At 40.6% G+C, this 19,918-nt stretch overlaps 1 protein-coding gene across 1 annotated transcript; it reads left to right on the forward strand.

The window, feature by feature from the left end:
• The first annotated feature begins 1,070 nt into the window (after positions 1-1,070).
• cpe (carboxypeptidase E) lies at positions 1,071-19,263 on the forward strand. The gene is given in 10 exon segments (XM_054604590.1): positions 1,071-1,402; positions 11,869-12,065; positions 12,298-12,465; positions 13,559-13,676; positions 14,062-14,160; positions 14,163-14,243; positions 14,587-14,726; positions 16,912-17,011; positions 17,191-17,309; positions 18,120-19,263. Coding segments are annotated over 10 exon segments (1,365 nt in total). The 5' UTR covers positions 1,071-1,158; the 3' UTR covers positions 18,219-19,263.
• Positions 19,264-19,918: the final 655 nt, after the last annotated feature.

Here is a 19,918-nt window from a genome sequence, read left to right on the forward strand (position 1 = left end):
GATGAACTCATTAATTGATTGTTGATGCTAAATTTACAGAACAATAAAGTGTTTTCAAACTACACAATGGAGTCATGACACACAGGCTGAACATGCTGATTTGATTTTAAAAGCATCTCCTTTTTAGCTTTTGAGGCTTTCTTGTGTTTTCGTAGAAAACCTTTATATGATATAGAGCTGTGATAACAAATTAAAAAGTGATCCTTATACAAGCTATAGATAAATAAGCAATAGCTTCAAACCGAAAGGGTTTAATATTAATTCAGTAACTAAAAATTCTAATAAAATAAATAGAAAAGTGTGCATTGTGACCATGGAATGGTGAATAAGACTATTGTTTTTTAACGTCAATGTTATAAAGGGTTTTTTCTTCCAGCTTCTTTTCACAATAACAGAACTAATGCATGTCAGTTTTATTTCATTCCAACAATTTTTATTTTAACATGCATTTCTAAAAAGTTTGCTGCATATTATCCCAAATGAGCAATTTTTTTTTTTATGATGCTCATTTTCTGTCTTTGTCAGTCCTTCTAGATGAACAGAGCAGATCGTGTGTTTCACTGCTGATGGAATAAAATGTTATTGTGCCAGAAGCAGGAAGAGATAATATTACATAATAATATGATTATTGTTAGCAATTTAATTTCACATTGAAGGGTCATATATCTTGTCTAAATATTTGGTAATGCTTATTTATTTATTGATAATGAACACTTAGGGTTTAGACTGTTCTTTGTCTAAAGATGTTATATTTCACATTTACCCTCTTTCCTACTTTTCAACAATTTCTCTCGGGCTAGATAAAGTTCAACTTCATCTTATCTTCAATTCGTCGCATTTGATCTCAGAACAAAAAAAAAAATAGAACCCTTCTGTTTTTAATCTCTTGGAGACAGAACATGTCATTATTTTGAAAAGTGTGACCGGATGTGTCAGTCTTTCTGTGGTCCTTGCCTCTGGAGGGAGTCTGCGCTCAGGTGGAGCAGTGCATCACAGACGGAGAGAGGGAGAGAGAGAGAGGCAGCAGCAGAGAGAGAGAGAGAGAGATATTTATAGCCCTACAGCGAGGCTGCAGCACACAGACAGATAAGGCTTGGGACCGAGCCGCAGGCAGGAAGACAGACAAGGGCTTAGAGGGGGAAAAGAGGACACGACGAAATGAAACAGTCCACGTCCATGGTGCTTTTATTCGGGGCCGCACTGGTCGCACTGGTGCGCGCCGCCGGTACCGAGGGGGAGATCTCCTTCGAGTACCACCGCTACGAGGAGCTGCGGAAGGCGCTGGTGTCGGTGTGGCTGCAGTGTCCGACCATCAGCCGCATCTACACCATCGGGGAGAGCTTCGAGGGCCGCGAGCTGCTGGTGCTGGAGATGTCCGACAACCCGGGGACGCACGAGCCAGGTCAGTTTTTACGCATACACAAAACGCAGTGGATGTGCACCCCCATCCCCATCCCCAATCCCCATCCCCAATCCCCCCCATCCCAATCCCCATCATCTCCATCCCCATCCCTCCATCCCCAATCCCATCCCCATCCCCATCCCCATCCCCATCCCCATCCCATCCCCATCCCCATCCCCATCCCCATCCCCATCCCCGCTCCCTTTTTTCCTTCACTGTAGGCACCCATCACCTCACGCTGCTGATATCACACACACACACACACACACACACACACACACACACACACACACACACACACACACACACACACACACACACCTCACGCGCTATTGCGCATAGCCGCCTGCTGTGAAGCTCTTGTTTTTAATGTAACGGGTCTGTTCAGAAACGACCCGTTGTGGTTGACGTGTGGTTTAAATGGGGACAGACAGTAGAGGAGGAGCGCAGGTGTGTCGCGTGCGTGACATGGTGCGCGCACGGGGTGGGTGGGGGGGGGGGGGGGGCTGCTGCATCACTTTGGAGGAATCTAGATGATAGATTGTGGGATCAGCCAGGCAAAGCCGCCATTTTGCTGGTTGATAAAGATCTGTTCGGGCTTATCTAGAGTCGTGATGCTGAGGAAAAAAACCAAAAAAAACTCCATCCTAATTCAGGGGGATGATGCCGCTGCTCATTGGGATGCGTTTTCAATGAACATCCCTTCCAATCAATAGCGGATGTATCAGCAGTGTTGTCTGCAACATATGAGAGAAAAGAGTTCACGCACAGCATCCAAAGGAGGAAGCGTTTGACTGAATATTAAATGAAGTCTTGATGGGTTTAGAACAGACATTATGTTCCTCAGTAGACCTGGGTGGTGTCATGACTTTACATCATCTCCATCACACTCCTTCATGCTGTCAGGACTGTCAGGACTGCAGGCTGGATGGAACCATAGAGTAGAAGCAGAAGGCAAATGTGAGACTTATTGGTTTGAAGGGCAGTTTACAGAGCAGCCACAGGAACTGCAAACCTCCACAGGCTGTTTTTAGATGCAATGCACCTTTTCTACGGTCACGCCTGAATAGAGGAAAAATCGACATGTATGTGTATTTCCATGCATCACTTAAAGGTCAATTTCCTGAAGTCATTCAATGGTTACGGCAGGAGTAGGAAAAATATATGATACAATCTCCAGACAATATGTAAGACTGGTTTCTCTGTTAAAAGGAATCTGGTTGTACCTGTGTTTCAAAAGCTGTCTGGAAACGAAGTGGACGGGCCTGAGTTATCTCAAGCTGTTTGTGTAATGGAGACAAACACTGAGAGCCAAATTACCTGGATGTTCCTTTACTTTATGTGTGTTTTATGTCAGGCTGGAATTAAACCACACATTATATTCTAGTTTTTAAGATTATAATTTTCTAATGAAAGAAGCTGATATTGGCTGGAGACCGATCCTGTTAAAGGTTATTAGACCGTGAAAACACCAGGGTCAATGATGGAAATAAGTCCAGGACTTCAATCCCTGACATATTGCATTTTATAAACATATTCCAATGTTGCTAATAAACCAAACAAAATTGAACCCTTCAACCCCTAAATCCAAAACAAAGTAAACTTCAGTGCATTCAGAAAATTGTGTACCGTAATTGTTTTCCAAAAGGTACATTTTGTACTCCTGATAGTTAGAGGAGGATGTGTTGGCACCTAGATCAATATTGCAACATGAATAGATAATCCTGTAATACATTGAACCTTAAGGAGATTTAACTGTTACATACAACAGGAAGTGATTCATTTAGTTATGCTGAATCAGAGCCCCTCAAAAGATAAAAAACAACAACATTGCATGTAATTATAGTACATATGGTTTACAGTTTTAGTTCATTTTAACTATACGTCTGATATAGCGTGTTTGTGTAAAGGTGTATTTTCTTCTCTGGCTTTAATTGTGTGGTCGGAGCACCATGGATTGTGTGTGTTTAGCTGCTTGCATGGTCACAGAGTCTAATGGCCGTACGTGCGTACTAAATAATCCCGTAATAGTCTGGTGGGTGTGTGCAGGCATGAGTCACAGTAGCGTTGCGGAGACCTTATTACTACCAGATGAGTTTCCAAGCTGCTGCTTCACCAACAGAGGCAGCTCCCCCTCCTCTCCTCTCCCCTCCTCTCCCCTCCTCTCCTCTCCTCTCCTCTCCTCTCCTCTCCTCTCCTCTCCTCTCCTTCCGCCTCTGCTGAGCAAAACATCCAGGGCAAAAAGGAGGGGGATGAAACGGAGAGGAGCTCCAGAGACCGCCGGGCCAGAGGAGAGTGGAGGAAGAAAAACATGTTTCAGAGTCAGCGGTAGAAAAGATAAACATGTGTGTTTGTGTGTGTGCAATCTGCAAAAGACCGGAAACACTTCAAAGCTTCCCCTTTAAAGGTTCCCTACCAATATTTTATCTGACCCCGCAGTGTGTAAGGTGGAGCGGAAATGGCAGTTGCCGGGGCAACAGATCGGCTTAGTGCACTGAGCTGACTGGCAGCTCGTGGTTGGCTGGCTTGCCGGCCGGCTCCGGAGGACGACGGTCCTGAGCTCACGCATCTGTCAGCGAGCAGCCATCTGTCACACACTGCGGCACAGGAAGTATCTATAGCTGAAAGAGTGTGTAGATACACTGGTTACATATTCATTTGCTGTGCATGCAGTGTAGGAACATGGGTAATGGAGGGATGGTAATGCACACTTAAACCAAAGTGCCAGAAAGTGCGGTTGTTCGAATGACCATTTGAAGCTGGCTCCAAAAACAAATCAATCTGCACAGACTTCCATGTTAAAGTGCCCAACTTTACAGTAGAAATTACATTACATTACGGTCATTTAGCAGACGCTTTTATCCAAATCGACTTACAAGAAGTGTATTCAACATAGGTATTCAAGAGAACTAGTCACCAGAAGTCATAAGTGCATCTCCTTTCTTAAACAAGCATCTAAGAGCATAAACCAGAGCAAAAGTACAGAAACAAACTAATACGAATACAATAGGTGCAACAAACTAATATGAATACAATAAGTGCAACGCACTGATACAAATACAATAAGTGAAACAAACTAATACGAATGCAATAAGTGCTACGAGGAAGGCTCTGGGTAGTACTTCTTGAAGAGGTGAGTTTTCAGCCTGCGCCGAAAGATGGGCAGTGACTCTGCTGTCCTGACGTCAGTGGGGAGTTCATTCCACCACTGAGGGGCCAGGACAGAAAAAAGCTGTGTCCGGGTGGATCGGCCGCAGGGACCTCTGAGCGACGGGACAACCAATCGCCCCGAGGCAGCAGAGCGAAGTGGTCGGGCGGGGGTGTAGGGCTTGACATGGCCTGGAGATAGGAAGGAGCTGTTCCTTTCACTGCCCTGTAGGCTAGCACCAGAGTCTTAAACTGGATGCGAGCTCTTACAGGGAGCCAGTGTAGAGAACGGAGAAGGGAAGTTATGTGGGAGAACCTGGGGCTCTTGAACACCAGACGAGCTGCAGCTTTCTGGACAAGCTCCAGGGGTCTGATGGCCGACGCCGGGGCTCCGGCAAGTAGTGAGTTGCAGTAGTCCAGGCGGGAGATGACCAGAGCCTGGATGAGCACCTGCGCCGTCTCCTCAGTGAGGAAGGGGCGAATCCTCCTGATGTTGTAGAGGAGGAATCTGCAGGAGCGTGTAACCGATGCAGTTGGTCATCCAGGGTCACACCCAGATTCCTCACAGAAATAAACATGTTTTACATACACTTTTACATTTTACAAGTATTTACTTATCAGATGAAGTTCGGTACAGGGAAAGGCAGTCAGAACAGGCAAACAATTCAGTCAGGGTTAGGGTCGGAGAAAAAACAGGCAGATGAACAAAAAACAGGAACTTGTACTCTAGGAAACTGCTGGAACGCTTGACACAAAGAAGAAAGACGAACTGGCACTGAGACAGAGTAACACAGGGTTTAAATACACTGGGGAGGTGTAGGTGATCAGACCATATAATGTACATGAGGAGTGTACGTAGTCATGGTGACGTCACCCATTGGTTTGTAGAATGCCGCTTACAAGCCTCGAGTTTGGCGATTTTGCCGTCGCCATATTGAATTACTGCCGTCGCCATGTTGTTGTTTTTTTTCACCGATAAGCAGACTTTATTCGGAATGCTGAGGAGTGACATAGAGATGTCGTATGCGTCTCTGCTAATGGAAGCAACCTGTCAATCACAGTAAGCCTGCCCTAAAGCATACTCACCTTTATGGTCTATTTTACTCTAAATGAGACAGTAGTGTACTAAATGAACATCATGCTGTATTGAAGAAGACTTAAAACTAGTTATTGTGACCATAAAATCATGTTTACTATGTTTACTATAAATCAAGCGCAAAGTAGGGTCTATTTCTCGTAGACTTACCAACAATCGGGCTTCTTTTTGCAACCAGAGGGGTCGCCACCTGCTGGTCAGTACAAAGAATGCAAGTTTCAGACACTTTCGCATTGGCTTTACTCTTCAGAACCGGAGGTTGACGCGTGGTCCAATTCTGAATAAATAAAATAATGTTAACGCCCTTTAATCATGCCCATATTATCATGCTAACGTTATACTGGTTAAAGAAAATAATTGAAACAGTGGGTCTCTGCTCCACGCTGCTAGGAGACTACTGCCGGGAGGAAAGCAGAAGGCTGCTTGAGTTGCTTCAGTAGCGACGGTTTCTCTCCAGAGCGCCTTCGATCCTCCTGGTGGAGTCTCCCAGCGGGGGGTTGTGAGGCGGAGGGCCCCCCGAATATAATTGTTGAAAATGTACTTTCATTAATGATAAGATAAACGATTGATTGATGATCAAAACAGTTGCTTGACGACTTAATCAACGAATCATTGCAGCTCTACAATCAAGCGTCCATTAATATGGGGTTGATTTAATTTAATTACCATTTACTAGTGTTTGACGGTAGCTACCTTTGATAATCTTATTTGGTGGTGTTGATTCAATTACATCCATCAGATACCATTACACCTACTACTGACTTTACAAATTATATATAAAATGTAATTTCTGCTGATTGAACTACCCAACAGTATTCATAGTTATTAAAAGTACACGTTAACACATATACAACAAATATGAACAATAAATATATTACAGTATTAATGTACATTGTCTTAAGTCAGATTTTGAATGCAGGACATCTCTGTTTGATGGACTAGTTTTATATTGTGATATCGCTACTTTAGTAGTAAAGTAAAGGATCTGAACACCTCCTCCACCACTGAACATGGGCCACATGTTTTCTCATTAGAAGGAGGTGTTTACTTGTTGCAGCTGGGTCATATTTGACTGAACAAGAGCTGAAAAGAGAGGTTTTTCTCTCCAGTGAAAGGGGCTCTGGCTAAACTCTTTTGATTCTCGTGTCTGGAACTATTTAGAAGGCTTATAGTATGAGGAGAAACCCTATCTTGTAATGGGTTTGGCTTTGTCTGAAGGTGAAAAAAAACATGTCAGTATGAGGAGAGTTACTGCTTCATCCAATATGCTGCAGACCATCTCCTGTGGACTGTTTAATCAGACGACAGTGGAAGTGTGTAATCATAAGAGGCCACGCACACAGATGCTCTGTCAAAGTGTGACACTGCAAGATATTGTCATGGTCACATCAAGAATGAACGTATTGACTATGAAGTGAAACACAGGCAGACATGGATTTTTTTAGTGCACATTTAAATGGAGGAGAATATAGAATGTAAACCCAGTACATTGTTTGGACATTTTTAGCTGTGAGGAAACTCCTCGAGCAAAGATAACAAAAACAGCTGAAAAGATTGACGAGCTGATGAAAAACAGAGATTAAAAAAAAAAAGAAAGGAAAGGAATGATGATTGAGAAAACGGGAACGTTGGGATGACAAGGGAGAAGAAGAGGGATGTAGAGGGAATAAGGGAGAGACAGAAACGGAAAGAAGATGAGAGAAAGGCCAATGCACCAGCCAGAGGTCATTTATTATACATCAGACACCGACATGCATCCCCGCCTCTCTGCCTTCACTCTGCTCCAACTTCTTCTTCTTCTTCTTCTTCTTCTTCTTCTTCTTCTTCTTCTTCTTCTTCTTCTTCTTCTTCTTCTTCTTCTTCTTCTTCTTCTTTTTCAAGTCGCTTTGCTTCTTCTGCTGCCAAAGCCTCTTTTCTGCTTCTGGCTTTTTCCTGCGCATATTTTCATGTTCTGTCTCTTTCCACCATTCCTTTTATTCTCTTGATTTTCATCACTATTTGCTGTCTTGCAATTGATTTTGTCGTGCTTCATATGCTAAATCCAAACATACTACGTGTCGTTACTTGATGTAATGCCGTGTATTTGCCATACAAGCAGTAGACAGTCCTCTGTTAGTCTCATGTTCAAGGTTTCTTATATTATTCTTTCTCAGAAAGCTGAAACATGTCGATTTGGTTTTCCGCTTTATAAGCTTTTTCTAACATTTTTCATTTTTCCACTCAAAGAACAGCAGCTCTATTGTTAGTTAGACTACAGCCCCCACAACGCTTTGACAATGTGCCAGTGGCTGAGACTCAGCATATACGACAATTAAAGTATTAATACATGAACAACTATTTACAAAATTTATCAATTCTGTCAACAGAATATATTTGGCATCACAATGGGATCTACACCAAACAGTTAATAAATGAATTGAGAAAATAATCTGCAGATTAATTGATATAAAATATAATTATAGTTGGAGCCTTAGTACATATAAAACACTACATTTGGAGTGGACAACTCGCCGATGTTTGTTGTATTTTGTCGTGAAAATAAAATATAATACAGAGAGGAATCTGGTTGAGTTACCGCAGACGCTAGCTAGGAGAAGTTTAGGGACTTTGGCTTTCCGTACATGTATCATTTATTATACCATAAAGCATTTTCTATTTTTTTATTTTACATGTGTGGCGCTCTCCCTCCTCTTTATATGTCTGTGTAATATCAGATGTCAGAGCTGGAAGTCAGTCAGTTGCTAACAAACTGCTTGTATATATATATATGACTGTGTGCTCGCGCGCGCGCATGTGTGTGTGTGTGTGTGTGTGTGTGTGTGTGTGTGTGTACACGAGTAAGAGTGTGTTTACTCAATCTCCCGGTTGATTTGTCTCCCTAAGCACCTGCCTGTGTCAGGGTTGCCACGACGACTGAGAGCACTCTAATGTGGTGCTTCCCTAATGTCGTTGCAGCAGCAGTCATTATTACGTGGTCACCTAGGAGACAGTATTGATCACCTTCCAGACACTTATGACAAATCCTGACTAAGCGTTATATGATGCAGTGGGTTTCGTCAGCCTCAGATGTGTTATATCGACCTGCGGAGAGACCAAATACCCTGCAGTTTAGGTGAAGAGATGTGCAACGTCAGACTTTAACACACATTTTAAAGATATTTAGTGTTAGGGGATATTTAAAATAATCTCTTTCATGTGTTTATACATGTGAAATGTGTGAAAACCAAGGTAGAGGAGAGGTTTTTCCACATTATATTAATGATATTGCAAGCTCACAAAATTTTTAAATACCACTATCCAAGTTCTTCAAGTTCTTCTTCAATTAGCCGTCTATTAGCTTCTAGAATGGAAACAATTAAGCAGCTCATTAGTAGAGTGACAAAATATTAATTAGCTACTGCTTTATTTTGACAAAACAAGACATCATATTTTACACAATATTTTATAGACTTAACAATGAGGCAATTAATTGCAGTTGCAATTAAAATGACAGCTTTAGCTATGATCTGGAAACTCATGACATAAATTAACACCCAAGACATTTGCTTATATCCCTGTATTTTCCTTAAGAAGATCCTTGAAGGTCTGAATGCTGCATCATAAATTATTTGGGAAGTTTTCAATATTTAATGTGCAAACTGCCCCTCTTTCTCCTTCGTACACTGCTGTTGTCCTGTACCTGAACCCAGGTTGTGTTGGGTGTGCACACTGTACACCCTCTTTGCTTTACATGTACAAACACTTACAAACGGGAAATTCTTATCACATGTCGTAAAAACAATATGTGCCCATACGTGAAGTTTTTGCATGTGAAATTTACATGTGCACTTTTTTTTTTACTTTATGTGTTTGCACAAGAGAATAAAAGCTCAGCGCGGTACAGACAGAAGAATACATTTAGGGAAAAAAAGGGAGAAGACACATTTGGCCCCAGAGGATCAACAACATTTGGATTTGTTCCACCTACGCAGTGTTGCATCATGCTTGGTGGTCAAAAATTGTAGATCTGTTATCTGATATTAATACAAAACAATGCATGTACTGAATTAACCCCCCTCCCACCTGCCTTGCAACCTAAACTCATCAATTCCTACATGTGTTGAAGAAAGGAAAGGTCTCCAGATACTGAACATCTGTGTAATCGCTTGAATCAAAGTAACTCATTTCGACAGAGTCCGACTTCAAAGTGTGCGTGCGGGTGTATGAACGTGTGAGTGCATGTATTTGACAGCTCTGTCAGGCCTCTGAAGCCTGTAAAAACCATCCACCAACGTCAGAACAGAAAGAGTTAATTGTAGTCTTGAAATCATTAGTAGGAACCAGATTCGAGCGTTTAAAAATAACCTGACTACCAGATGTGTGCTGGGCGGTGTGTGTAGCCACTGGGACACATCAAACACTCAGAGAAATACGCTGAAGTGGATCAGAAAAAATGCAAATGTTGAAATATTGACACACATGTACACTTGCATCTTGAAAGCATTATTTTTATTCAGGCAAAAAAATTAAATTAAGTGAAAAGTGAAAAATAATCCCTAATAATTGGCCAAATCAGAGTAGAGGTAAAAACAAGAAAAAAGAAAAAACACACACACAAAAGGCCCCCAATAAAAAATGGAGCCCTGCTGCAATTTGGCTTCAAACAACACACACACACACACACACACACACACACACACACACACACACACACACACACACACACACACACACACACACACACACACACACACACACACACACACACACACACAACCTTCACCATCTGCCACTCTTGGGCTCCATTTCATAACTCGTAACTGATCTGAACAAAATACTTTTATTTTATTCCTCAGAGCTCTTTATTCTCATACAGCCACAGAAAGCCACTAATGTCTGGTTTGTAGATAAATCAATAGATCAAAACAGTGCGCACAGTCTGCTAAATGACTGTAATGTAATGTAATGTAATGTACACCGTAGCTCATACTTTGTCACGCTCTTTGTCATTTTGTTAAAGGGCTTTATATAACTCCTTAGTAGCATTCTCTCTTGTGCATGTGTTTGTATTTGCATGCATGAGGAGACGCACAGTAGAGTAGGATCAGCTAATTAGTATATTAAACAGACGGTCATTAAAACACAGCTTTACTGAGGATGGTGATATGAATATCTATTAATTATAAAACCAATAGCTCCTATGATGAAGGGAAGCAGAGCAAGCAAAGAGAAAGCAGTCTCGTCATGTTTTTATGCCTGTACGCGGACATGGCAAACTTAAGTTAAACAAGGAACATTCAGAAAAGATGATAAATTGATTAATTAACATTCTGTTATGTCAAATAATTCTGATATGTCAAATAGTTTCTGGTTCCTTCTTTTTAAATGTGAATATTTGCTGTTTTTTCTCTGTTTTTTATCTTGTCTACCCTTTTACTTGAAGATAAAACCCACATTTTTATATGTAAAATGGCTTAAAAAACTGTGCTTGTATAATAATTTAAAATGCTGTTTTGCTGCTGAATTACTGCAAATATTTCAGTGCTGAAATATTATATTTCACATGTGAAAAATTACTCATTTGTGCTTTTTTTTGTATTGTCAGCATGAATGGTGACTCAGGGATTGTTAAGCTACAAACAGCAGGAAGTTTACATGTTGCAGAAACCCCTGATTTTGTAACACACATGTCCTGAAGTCAAACTCTCTGTTATGTTGTAGAACCTGACCCCAGACCTGTCACTCCAGCTATTCAGGCAGAACAAACCTGGCAGCGTGACTCAATAAGCCACCGTCTCTCAGTCATTATTGGACAAATGGAGTTCTGGACTGCAAAGTTCAATTGCGTTTAACCTTTTAGCTGATGAGTCAGTGTGTTGGTCACTGCCGGAGAGTGAGGATCCAGTGCTTTAGTCTAATGGTGTGTGTGTGTGTGTCCATGGTGATATGATAATGCTTTATCAGTGGCCTTCTCTTGGTTGATAAGAGGTACGCGTTTGTTTCCATGATTACCGACTAAAATGGCTTCTTCTCACAAAGGTGGTGACGTCATTGTGACATTTCTCTTTGTGATCAAGTGACCCAGTTGTGTGAAATGTGATTAGTTTCAGCTGGTGAAAGGTGCGTTCTTTGTCAACCTTGTGAAAATCCTCCTCCTTTGTAAAATGTTGCTGCTGTAATGATGGAGATAAAGGTGGAGTACAGCATGTAGAATTAAAGCTCCGTCTGTGTCTCTTTCCTGCAGGAGAGCCTGAGTTTAAATACATCGCCAATATGCACGGCAACGAGGCCGTGGGCCGAGAGCTGCTCATCTACCTGGCCCAGTACCTGTGCAACCAGTACCAGCAGGGCAACGAGACCATCATTGACCTCGTCCACAAGACACGCATCCACTTCATGCCCTCCATGAACCCAGACGGCTTCGAGAAGGCCGCTTCACAGGTTAATGACAAAGCACGACAGAGACACGGTGTGCTCACACCAACCCGATCCGAGGATTAACCACCAGACAGATTAAGATTACAAAACAAGAAACATGGATTTAGCAACAGCAACTCTTGGCTTTAATCACACATACACAGCATGGATAGTAGTTATTAAAATCTCCAGACACAGTCTCGGCTTCCCTTCACTCTTGTTTATGTCTGAACATTATCTCCTGTTTCCTGCTCAGCCGGGAGAGATCAAGGACTGGTTCGTCGGCCGCAGTAACGCACAGGGGGTGGATCTGAACCGCAACTTCCCCGATCTGGACCGCATCATCTACATCAATGAGCGGGAGGGCGGAGCCAACAACCACCTGCTGCAAAATATGAAGAAGGCAGTGGATGAAAACACCAAGGTATTGAAACAGACAATGTAAAGGATTAAAGGACAAGACTGGTGGTGTTTCTTATTGTCAACAAATCCCACGGAAAGACCAAAACAACAACACGTCACTCAGTAACAACTTATCTAACCCGTCTGTGGCATTCAGCCCTAAACCGATTAGTACCTACTGATCATGTAAATCTTTATAAATGGGCCACAAATATATATATATATAACATAAAAATACATAGTATGAAGTGTAATTAAAATATTTCCTTCTTTTTAAAAACAAACAAACCAATAACTATACATCTGACCACTGTAGTTTTCAGCTAACTCTTCTCAAACAGGATTAAGTTGTGCATTTCCTTTGGGGCTATTTTTAAGTGCGGATAAAAAACATTTGCTTCTCTAGGACAGAGGATGTCGCATGTGTACAGATTGTAAAGCCCTCTGAGGCAAATTTGTAATTTGTGATTCTGGGCTATACAAAATAAACTGAATTGAATTGAATTGAATAGTGAGTCAGCAGGATGGTATATGTGAGATTATAGAGCAGATATAATCAAATTTTTTACAGTAACTATAACAAATGACAATGTGAAACAACTGACAGTGTAAATGGGTGTCTGGTAGTGTTGAACATAGAGAATAATCACCAAAATCTAAAGCTTGCTATAGGCTTTGATGTGTTTTTATAACTCATTGTTTCGCTGTCTGGTCAATTCACAGTATTGGTTCTCTGTCACTATCTCTGATGAAATGGCATGTTTCTGCTGCCCCCAAGTGGCCAAATAGAATCATTGCAGCCTTATTGCAGGTTTAAAATAAACTACAAAGTCCATGTTCATCAACATGAAGAAACATGTCCCCCAATGCAACAGTGTGATCTGCAGTGATGGAGCTCTGTGGCACAGTGAAATAAAACAGGCTTCACTCATCAGTAGAATAAATAAGAAAAATATAGAATATCACCAGACTTCTCCTTTAATGCTTTATAGGAAACCTGGTGTGTGAAGGTTGGATGTAGTATTTTTTTAGGTACAGAATGGCTTCTTTGACTTGCTTGAAGGTGCAGTATGTATTTTTAAGTGTAAGTCATTTATGTGTTTTTGCATTTGCAGCTGGCTCCAGAGACCAAGGCAGTGATCCACTGGGTCATGGACATCCCCTTCGTCCTCTCAGCTAACCTTCATGGAGGAGACGTGGTGGCCAACTACCCGTATGATGAGACCCGCACCGGTATGTGAACACACGTTTTTAGACACACAATCCCAAACACACCCTTGTTTTTCTGTTTTTGGGTTGTTAAACTGTGTATAAAATGTTCCTTTGCTCTATATGAGAATGTTTCCACTCATTTAATGAGACAAATATTTAACCCATAAATTAAACAACAACATTTTAATTAGTTTTTCTTCAGAATGTCGTAACGTTAATTTAAATCAGATGGGAAATGTTTCCATCTACGACTTCCTGTGCGTTATTACTCAGAGTAAACAAAATTAGTTTTCGCAGGCACACGTTTAATGTGTTGCAGATGCGGGTGTTTGGTTCATTAATACTTTGTCACAGCTGCTGTCTAAACATTGTGCGCTTGTTTGTTCCCTCTTGTTCCTCCTCAAAGGCTCTACCCATGAGTACAGCTCCAGTCCTGATGATGTGACGTTCAAGTCTCTGGCGAAGGCCTACTCCATGTACAACCCAGTCATGTCCGACCCCAACCGACCCCCTGCCGTAAGAACGATGATGACTCCAGCTTCAAAGATGGCATCACCAACGGAGGGGCCTGGTACAGCGTGCCAGGAGGTAAGATCCAGAAAGCCCCTGATGTGTGCAATCACAACCCCCACTGTTTTAATCTATCTAGGAAACCCCTGATAACTAGGGCAATGGACTGATCTTTTTAAAATGTTATTGAAGCAACAGTCTTAAGAAACTAACATGTCTTTTTAAAGACTTTTAATAAAATATATCTGTCTTCTGAAAATCAGCAAAACATGACTTACTAGGTTTTGATTTTCATCATAAATGTCTAAATCTGTACGTTTTATTTTTCATATTCTCCTTCTCTACTTCCTGCCACTTTATTTCATTATAATAAGTATTGCTCTCCTTTTCCCTGTTTTTTGATTTTCCCGACCTGTTACAGGAATGCAGGATTTCAACTACCTCAGCAGCAACTGTTTTGAGATCACTCTGGAGCTCAGTTGTGACAAGTTCCCCAGTGAGGACAAACTCAAGACCTACTGGGAGCAGAACCGCAACTCACTGGTCAACTACATCGAGCAGGTACGCAGCACCGACAGGACTAAAGGAATATACACACGTGGACAAAATTGTTGGTACCCTTCCGTTAAAGAAAGAAAAACCCACAATGGTCACTGAAATAACTTGAAACTGACTAAAGTAATAATAAATAAAAAGAATACTGAAAATTAACTAATACAAATCAGACATTGCTTTTGAATTGTGGTTCAACAGAATCATTTTAAAAAACAAACTAATGAAAATGGCCTGGACAAAAATGATGGTACCCCTAGAAAAGATTGAAAATAATTAGACCATAAGGACATGTTAAACTAAGGTGTGTCCTCTAATTAGCATCACAGGTGTCTTCAAACTTGTAATCAGTCAGTCTGCCTGTTTAAAGGGTGAAAAGTAGTCACTGTGCTGTTTGGTATCATGGTTTGTACCACACAGAACATGGACCACAGAAAGCTAAGGAGAGAGTTGTCTCAGGAGATTAGAAAGAAAATTATAGACAAGCATGTTAAAGGTAAAGGCTATAAGACCATCTCCAAGCAGCTTGATGTTCCTGTGACTACAGTTTCACATATTATTCAGAAGTTTAAGGTCCACGGGACTGTAGCCAACCTCCCTGGACGTGGCCGCAAGAGGAAAATTGATGACAAAATGAAGAGACGGATAATACGAATGGTAACCAAAGAGCCCAGAACAACTTCCAAAGAGATTAGAGGTGAACTCCAAGGTCAAGGTCCATCAGTGTCAGATCGCACCATCCGTCGCTGTTTGAGCCAAAGTGGACTTCATGGAAGACGACCGAGGAGGACACCACTGTTGAAAGCAAATCATAAAAAAGCGAGACTGGAATTTGCCAAAATGCATATTGACAAGCCACAAAGCTTCTGGGAGAATGTCCTTTGGACAGATGAGACAAAACTGGAGCTTTTTGGCAGGTCACATCAGCTCTATGTTCACAGACGCAAAAATGAAGCATACAAAGAAAAGAACACTGTACCTACTGTGAAACATGGAGGAGGCTCGGTTATGTTCTGGGGCTGCTTTGCTACATCTGGCACAGGGTGTCTTGAATCTGTGCAGGGTACAATGAAATCTCAAGACTATCAAGGCATTCTGGAGCGAAATGTGCTGCCCAGTGTCAGAAAGCTTGGTCTCAGTCGCAGGTCATGGGTCCTCCAACAGGATAATGACCCAAAACACACAGCTAAAAACACCCAAGAATGGCTAAGAGTAAATCATTGGACTATTCTGAAGTGGCCTTCTATGAGCCCTGATCTAAATCCTATTGAACATCTGTGGAAGGAGCTGAAACATGCATTCTGGAGAAGGCACCCTTCAAACCTGAGACAGCTGGAGCAGTTTGCTCACGAGGAGTGGGCCAAAATACCTGTTGACAGGTGCAGAAGTCTCATTGAGAGTTACAGAAATCGCTTGATTGCAGTGATTGCCTCAAAAGGTTGTGCAACAAAATATTAAGTTAAGGGTACCATCATTTTTGTCCAGGCCATTTTCATTAGTTTGTTTTTTAAAATGATTCTGTTGAACCACAATTCAAAAGCAATGTCTGATTTTCATTAGTTAATTTTCGGTAAATTTTATTTATTATTACTTTTGTCAGTTTCAAGTTATTTCAGTGACCATTGTGGGTTTTTCTTTCTTTAACGGAAGGGTTCCAACAATTTTGTCCACGTGTGTATGTCCTAAATATGTCTGGTTTGACTGATGAATTGCATAAGTTGAACTCTTTTGTTAATGAATCTCTATAAGGTCTAAATTACTATTCGAAAAAGCGAAGACTCGAAATAAATAAAATGATGATGTTCTATCTCAGGTGAATAAAATCTTAATGGTTTTAATACATGGGGTAAATTAAAATGTGTATGATGAGCTATGGCCAAGAAGTCTTCGTAGTAAAACGAGACAAATATTGACCTTTAGATGGCGATAGGACATAAACCGTTGTCTCTCAAAGTCAGACCAGATGATTTGTTGTGGTTTGACAACACATCACTACTTCCACCTTTGCAAACACAACATTGTTTTTTGTTGTTGTTTTTCTGTAGAAGAAAGCTTATGCATTTTATTCCCAGGGTCCATGAATTCTTACAGTCAAGTAAAGCATCCCATATGTCTTTGTGTATTTTCCAAAAAAGCACCTTTCCCTCTCTCCTTGAACCAATCCTTCAGTGTGCCTCGTTGTTTGTGTCCGTAGGTTCACCGTGGTGTAAAGGGCTACGTGCGTGACCTCCAGGGAAACCCCATTTCCAATGCCACCATCTCTGTGGAGGGCATTGCCCATGACATCACCACAGGTATGAGCATCTGATGCAAATTCACACAATTGTTGGTGTTGTGATGCTGTCTGGTGGAGATAGCTAGTACTGCATCACAGATAGTAAGAGGCGCTCAAAACGCTCTGTGTTAAGAGGATCCGTTGTGTTGTGTTTGTTGTTTACATACATGCATTAATGGGAAAATCTGTGTTTTGTAGCCAAAGATGGAGACTACTGGCGCCTCCTGGCTCCAGGAAACTACAAAGTGGGAGCCTCTGCCCCAGGATACCTGACTGTCATCAAGAAGGTGGCTGTTCCATTCAGCCCTGCAACCAGAGTAAGACTCACAGACAAATCAACCAAATCTAAAATCTGCCTCTCATTCACCGTGTGCTCACTTCATATTTACAAAAGGGAAGGTGGCAGAGGACCTGACAGTTTTAGCACTATCCTTAAATAAAAATCATCCAATATGTTTGCGCTGCCAATGAAAAGTCTGTGTACAAAAAGCAGCTTGGTTCACTCTGGCAAATTTAGTATAAATATTCTAATATTAGGGCATGTAAATTAGAATTAAGTACAACACATTAGGGAATTATTTGGTAAAATATTTTGATGTAAAAACTGTAACTTGATCACTCTAATCAGGCAGCTCTAGCAGAGAAGATACTGTATATTTGATACATACAAGTGTCAGTTTGGATTCGATATCAAGTAGAATTTGATGACTTAAATTAAAGGTGCTTAAAGTTTTTGGCTTGTGACTGTTTGAAACAAAGCTTTATTTTAAAACCTTTAGTTTACCTCTGTTACCTTCTTTTATGCGACTACAGTGCTTTTAGTAAAATGAAACTCGATAAACAATGTATGTGTGACCTGTATTTTAAAGATTTATGACTTATGAATGAAATGGTTTGGGGCTTAGAGCCACATATAGGGTATGGAAGATGGAAAGTATTGAGAGAGACGGACTAATACATCTGGGGGTTTGGCCATCATACAAATATATAGAATAAGAACAGCCTTATTCTTTAAAGCCCTTGGGAAAGAGTTTAAGTCTGAATAAATAAAAAAATCTTAAACTGTAGAATAAGAAAAAACCCGTTAACTCAACATCTGTCTCCATGTCGCTGTCTCTCCATCTCAGGTGGACTTTGAGCTGGAGTCTCTGATAGAGAGGAAGGAGGAGGAGCGGGAGGAGCTGATGGACTGGTGGAAGATGATGTCAGAGACACTGAACTTCTAGAGCGTTTGTCCGGCTGATGATCAGACCGTCCGCACATCGATGTAATATATTCAACATTCTGTGTGACCGTCCACAGAATATTTTGTCTCTTTTATTTGTTCTGTTCTGTTTTCGACCATTATTTTAATTGATCATTACTGTTTATAAATGTAATGGTTTGCCTCATGCTCCTGTAGATTGTTTAAATATCCTGCAGACACACGGACAGAGAAGGAATTTGCAGGTAGTTTGGCGGCAGCGAGATCGGTGTTGATTTCTGTGGTATTGTGTTCTTTATCGTACACGTGATTTGGTAACCATGGCACCCATCTATATAACCAATGAGTGACTGAGTAAATATGTATGTAAAAGAGCTGTTTACATCATTACAACATGGCTCTGTCCAAAAAAAATCATAATTTTTTCCTGTTTTAAATGTCTCTGTTTCTCCAGGCTTTAGTGCAAATATAAAAGTACAACACCAAAACACAAACACTTTGGACAACTGTAAACTTGCACACATTTACTCTGTTTTATGTCTCTGTAAAATAATAAATACAACGCTTTAGATTTGAGCATATTAGACATTAAAAACACTGTAAAATCACTGTTTACATTAAGTTGTAAACAATTTATACAGGCAAGCCCATTTCACCGTATGTTATTGATGTCCAGTTTTTTTTTAACTGACTGCAGCACAGCTTTGATTTTAGCACAAGATGAATGGTTATAATATATACTGTATTTATGAACTATAGGTATAGCAAGAAACACGTGGTTTTTGTAACGAAAAAAAATCAAAGAAAACAAGGCCATTACACCTATAAATCTGTCCACCTCTGTCTACCCAAAGCCCTTCCCTAGTACAGTATGTGCACTACACAGGAAATACTGTGGTAGGCTTCATAAGGAACTGTTGTACATGTACAAGTTTGTTTTTTTCAAGGATAAATTAACACTAATCATGCAGTTCAACTGGTTTGACACCACAGAAAGAATATTGAATGTATATCTATAGAAACAGTTACAGATGTAAAGAACGAACTGATCAATAAACCCTCTTTATGTTGTCAAACTGCAGTCTTGTCTTTGTTTTAGCTCCTTCAGATGAACATAGAATCAAGTTTTGGTTAGACACGTTAGTCCCTCAGAACTCAGTATACACTTCTTTTTTCTCTTTAGTATTTGTAAAGGGACTTTGTATTTGACATAAATAAATCTGAATTTGAAAATCAATGTGTTGCTTGCAAAGAAATGTATATAGTTGGCGGCCCCGGTTGGCGGCCAACCGCCAATACTTAAGTTGTACAATGAAATATTCAGGATCTTTTCTTTAGATGGATGGGAGTGAAATGAAGTTTCTCACACTTTGTAAATGTTGTACCACAAGGGATTCAAAGTGCCAAAGGCAGAAAGAGAAAATAAAAAAATAATAACAATTAAAAGTATATAGAATAAAATTTGAATATAAATACAAATAAAAAACAATATAGTCCAAGAGTATAATTAAACTCAAATGTACAGGCAAACAGTACACATGTACCCAACAACTGCATGGTACTTCAACTAATAGTGCAATACTATCATGAAATGAAGTAATATAGTGGTGTGATTAGTCACTGCAAAGCCAGAAAAACGTACAAGCCCTATAGGAGTAATATAATACCATATACTATGACAACATACACCAGAATGCTATATGATTTATATATATATAATTT

The sequence above is a fragment of the Anoplopoma fimbria genome, chromosome 9 (genome assembly GCF_027596085.1).
Source record: "Anoplopoma fimbria isolate UVic2021 breed Golden Eagle Sablefish chromosome 9, Afim_UVic_2022, whole genome shotgun sequence".
Classification (NCBI taxonomy): domain Eukaryota; kingdom Metazoa; phylum Chordata; class Actinopteri; order Perciformes; family Anoplopomatidae; genus Anoplopoma; species Anoplopoma fimbria.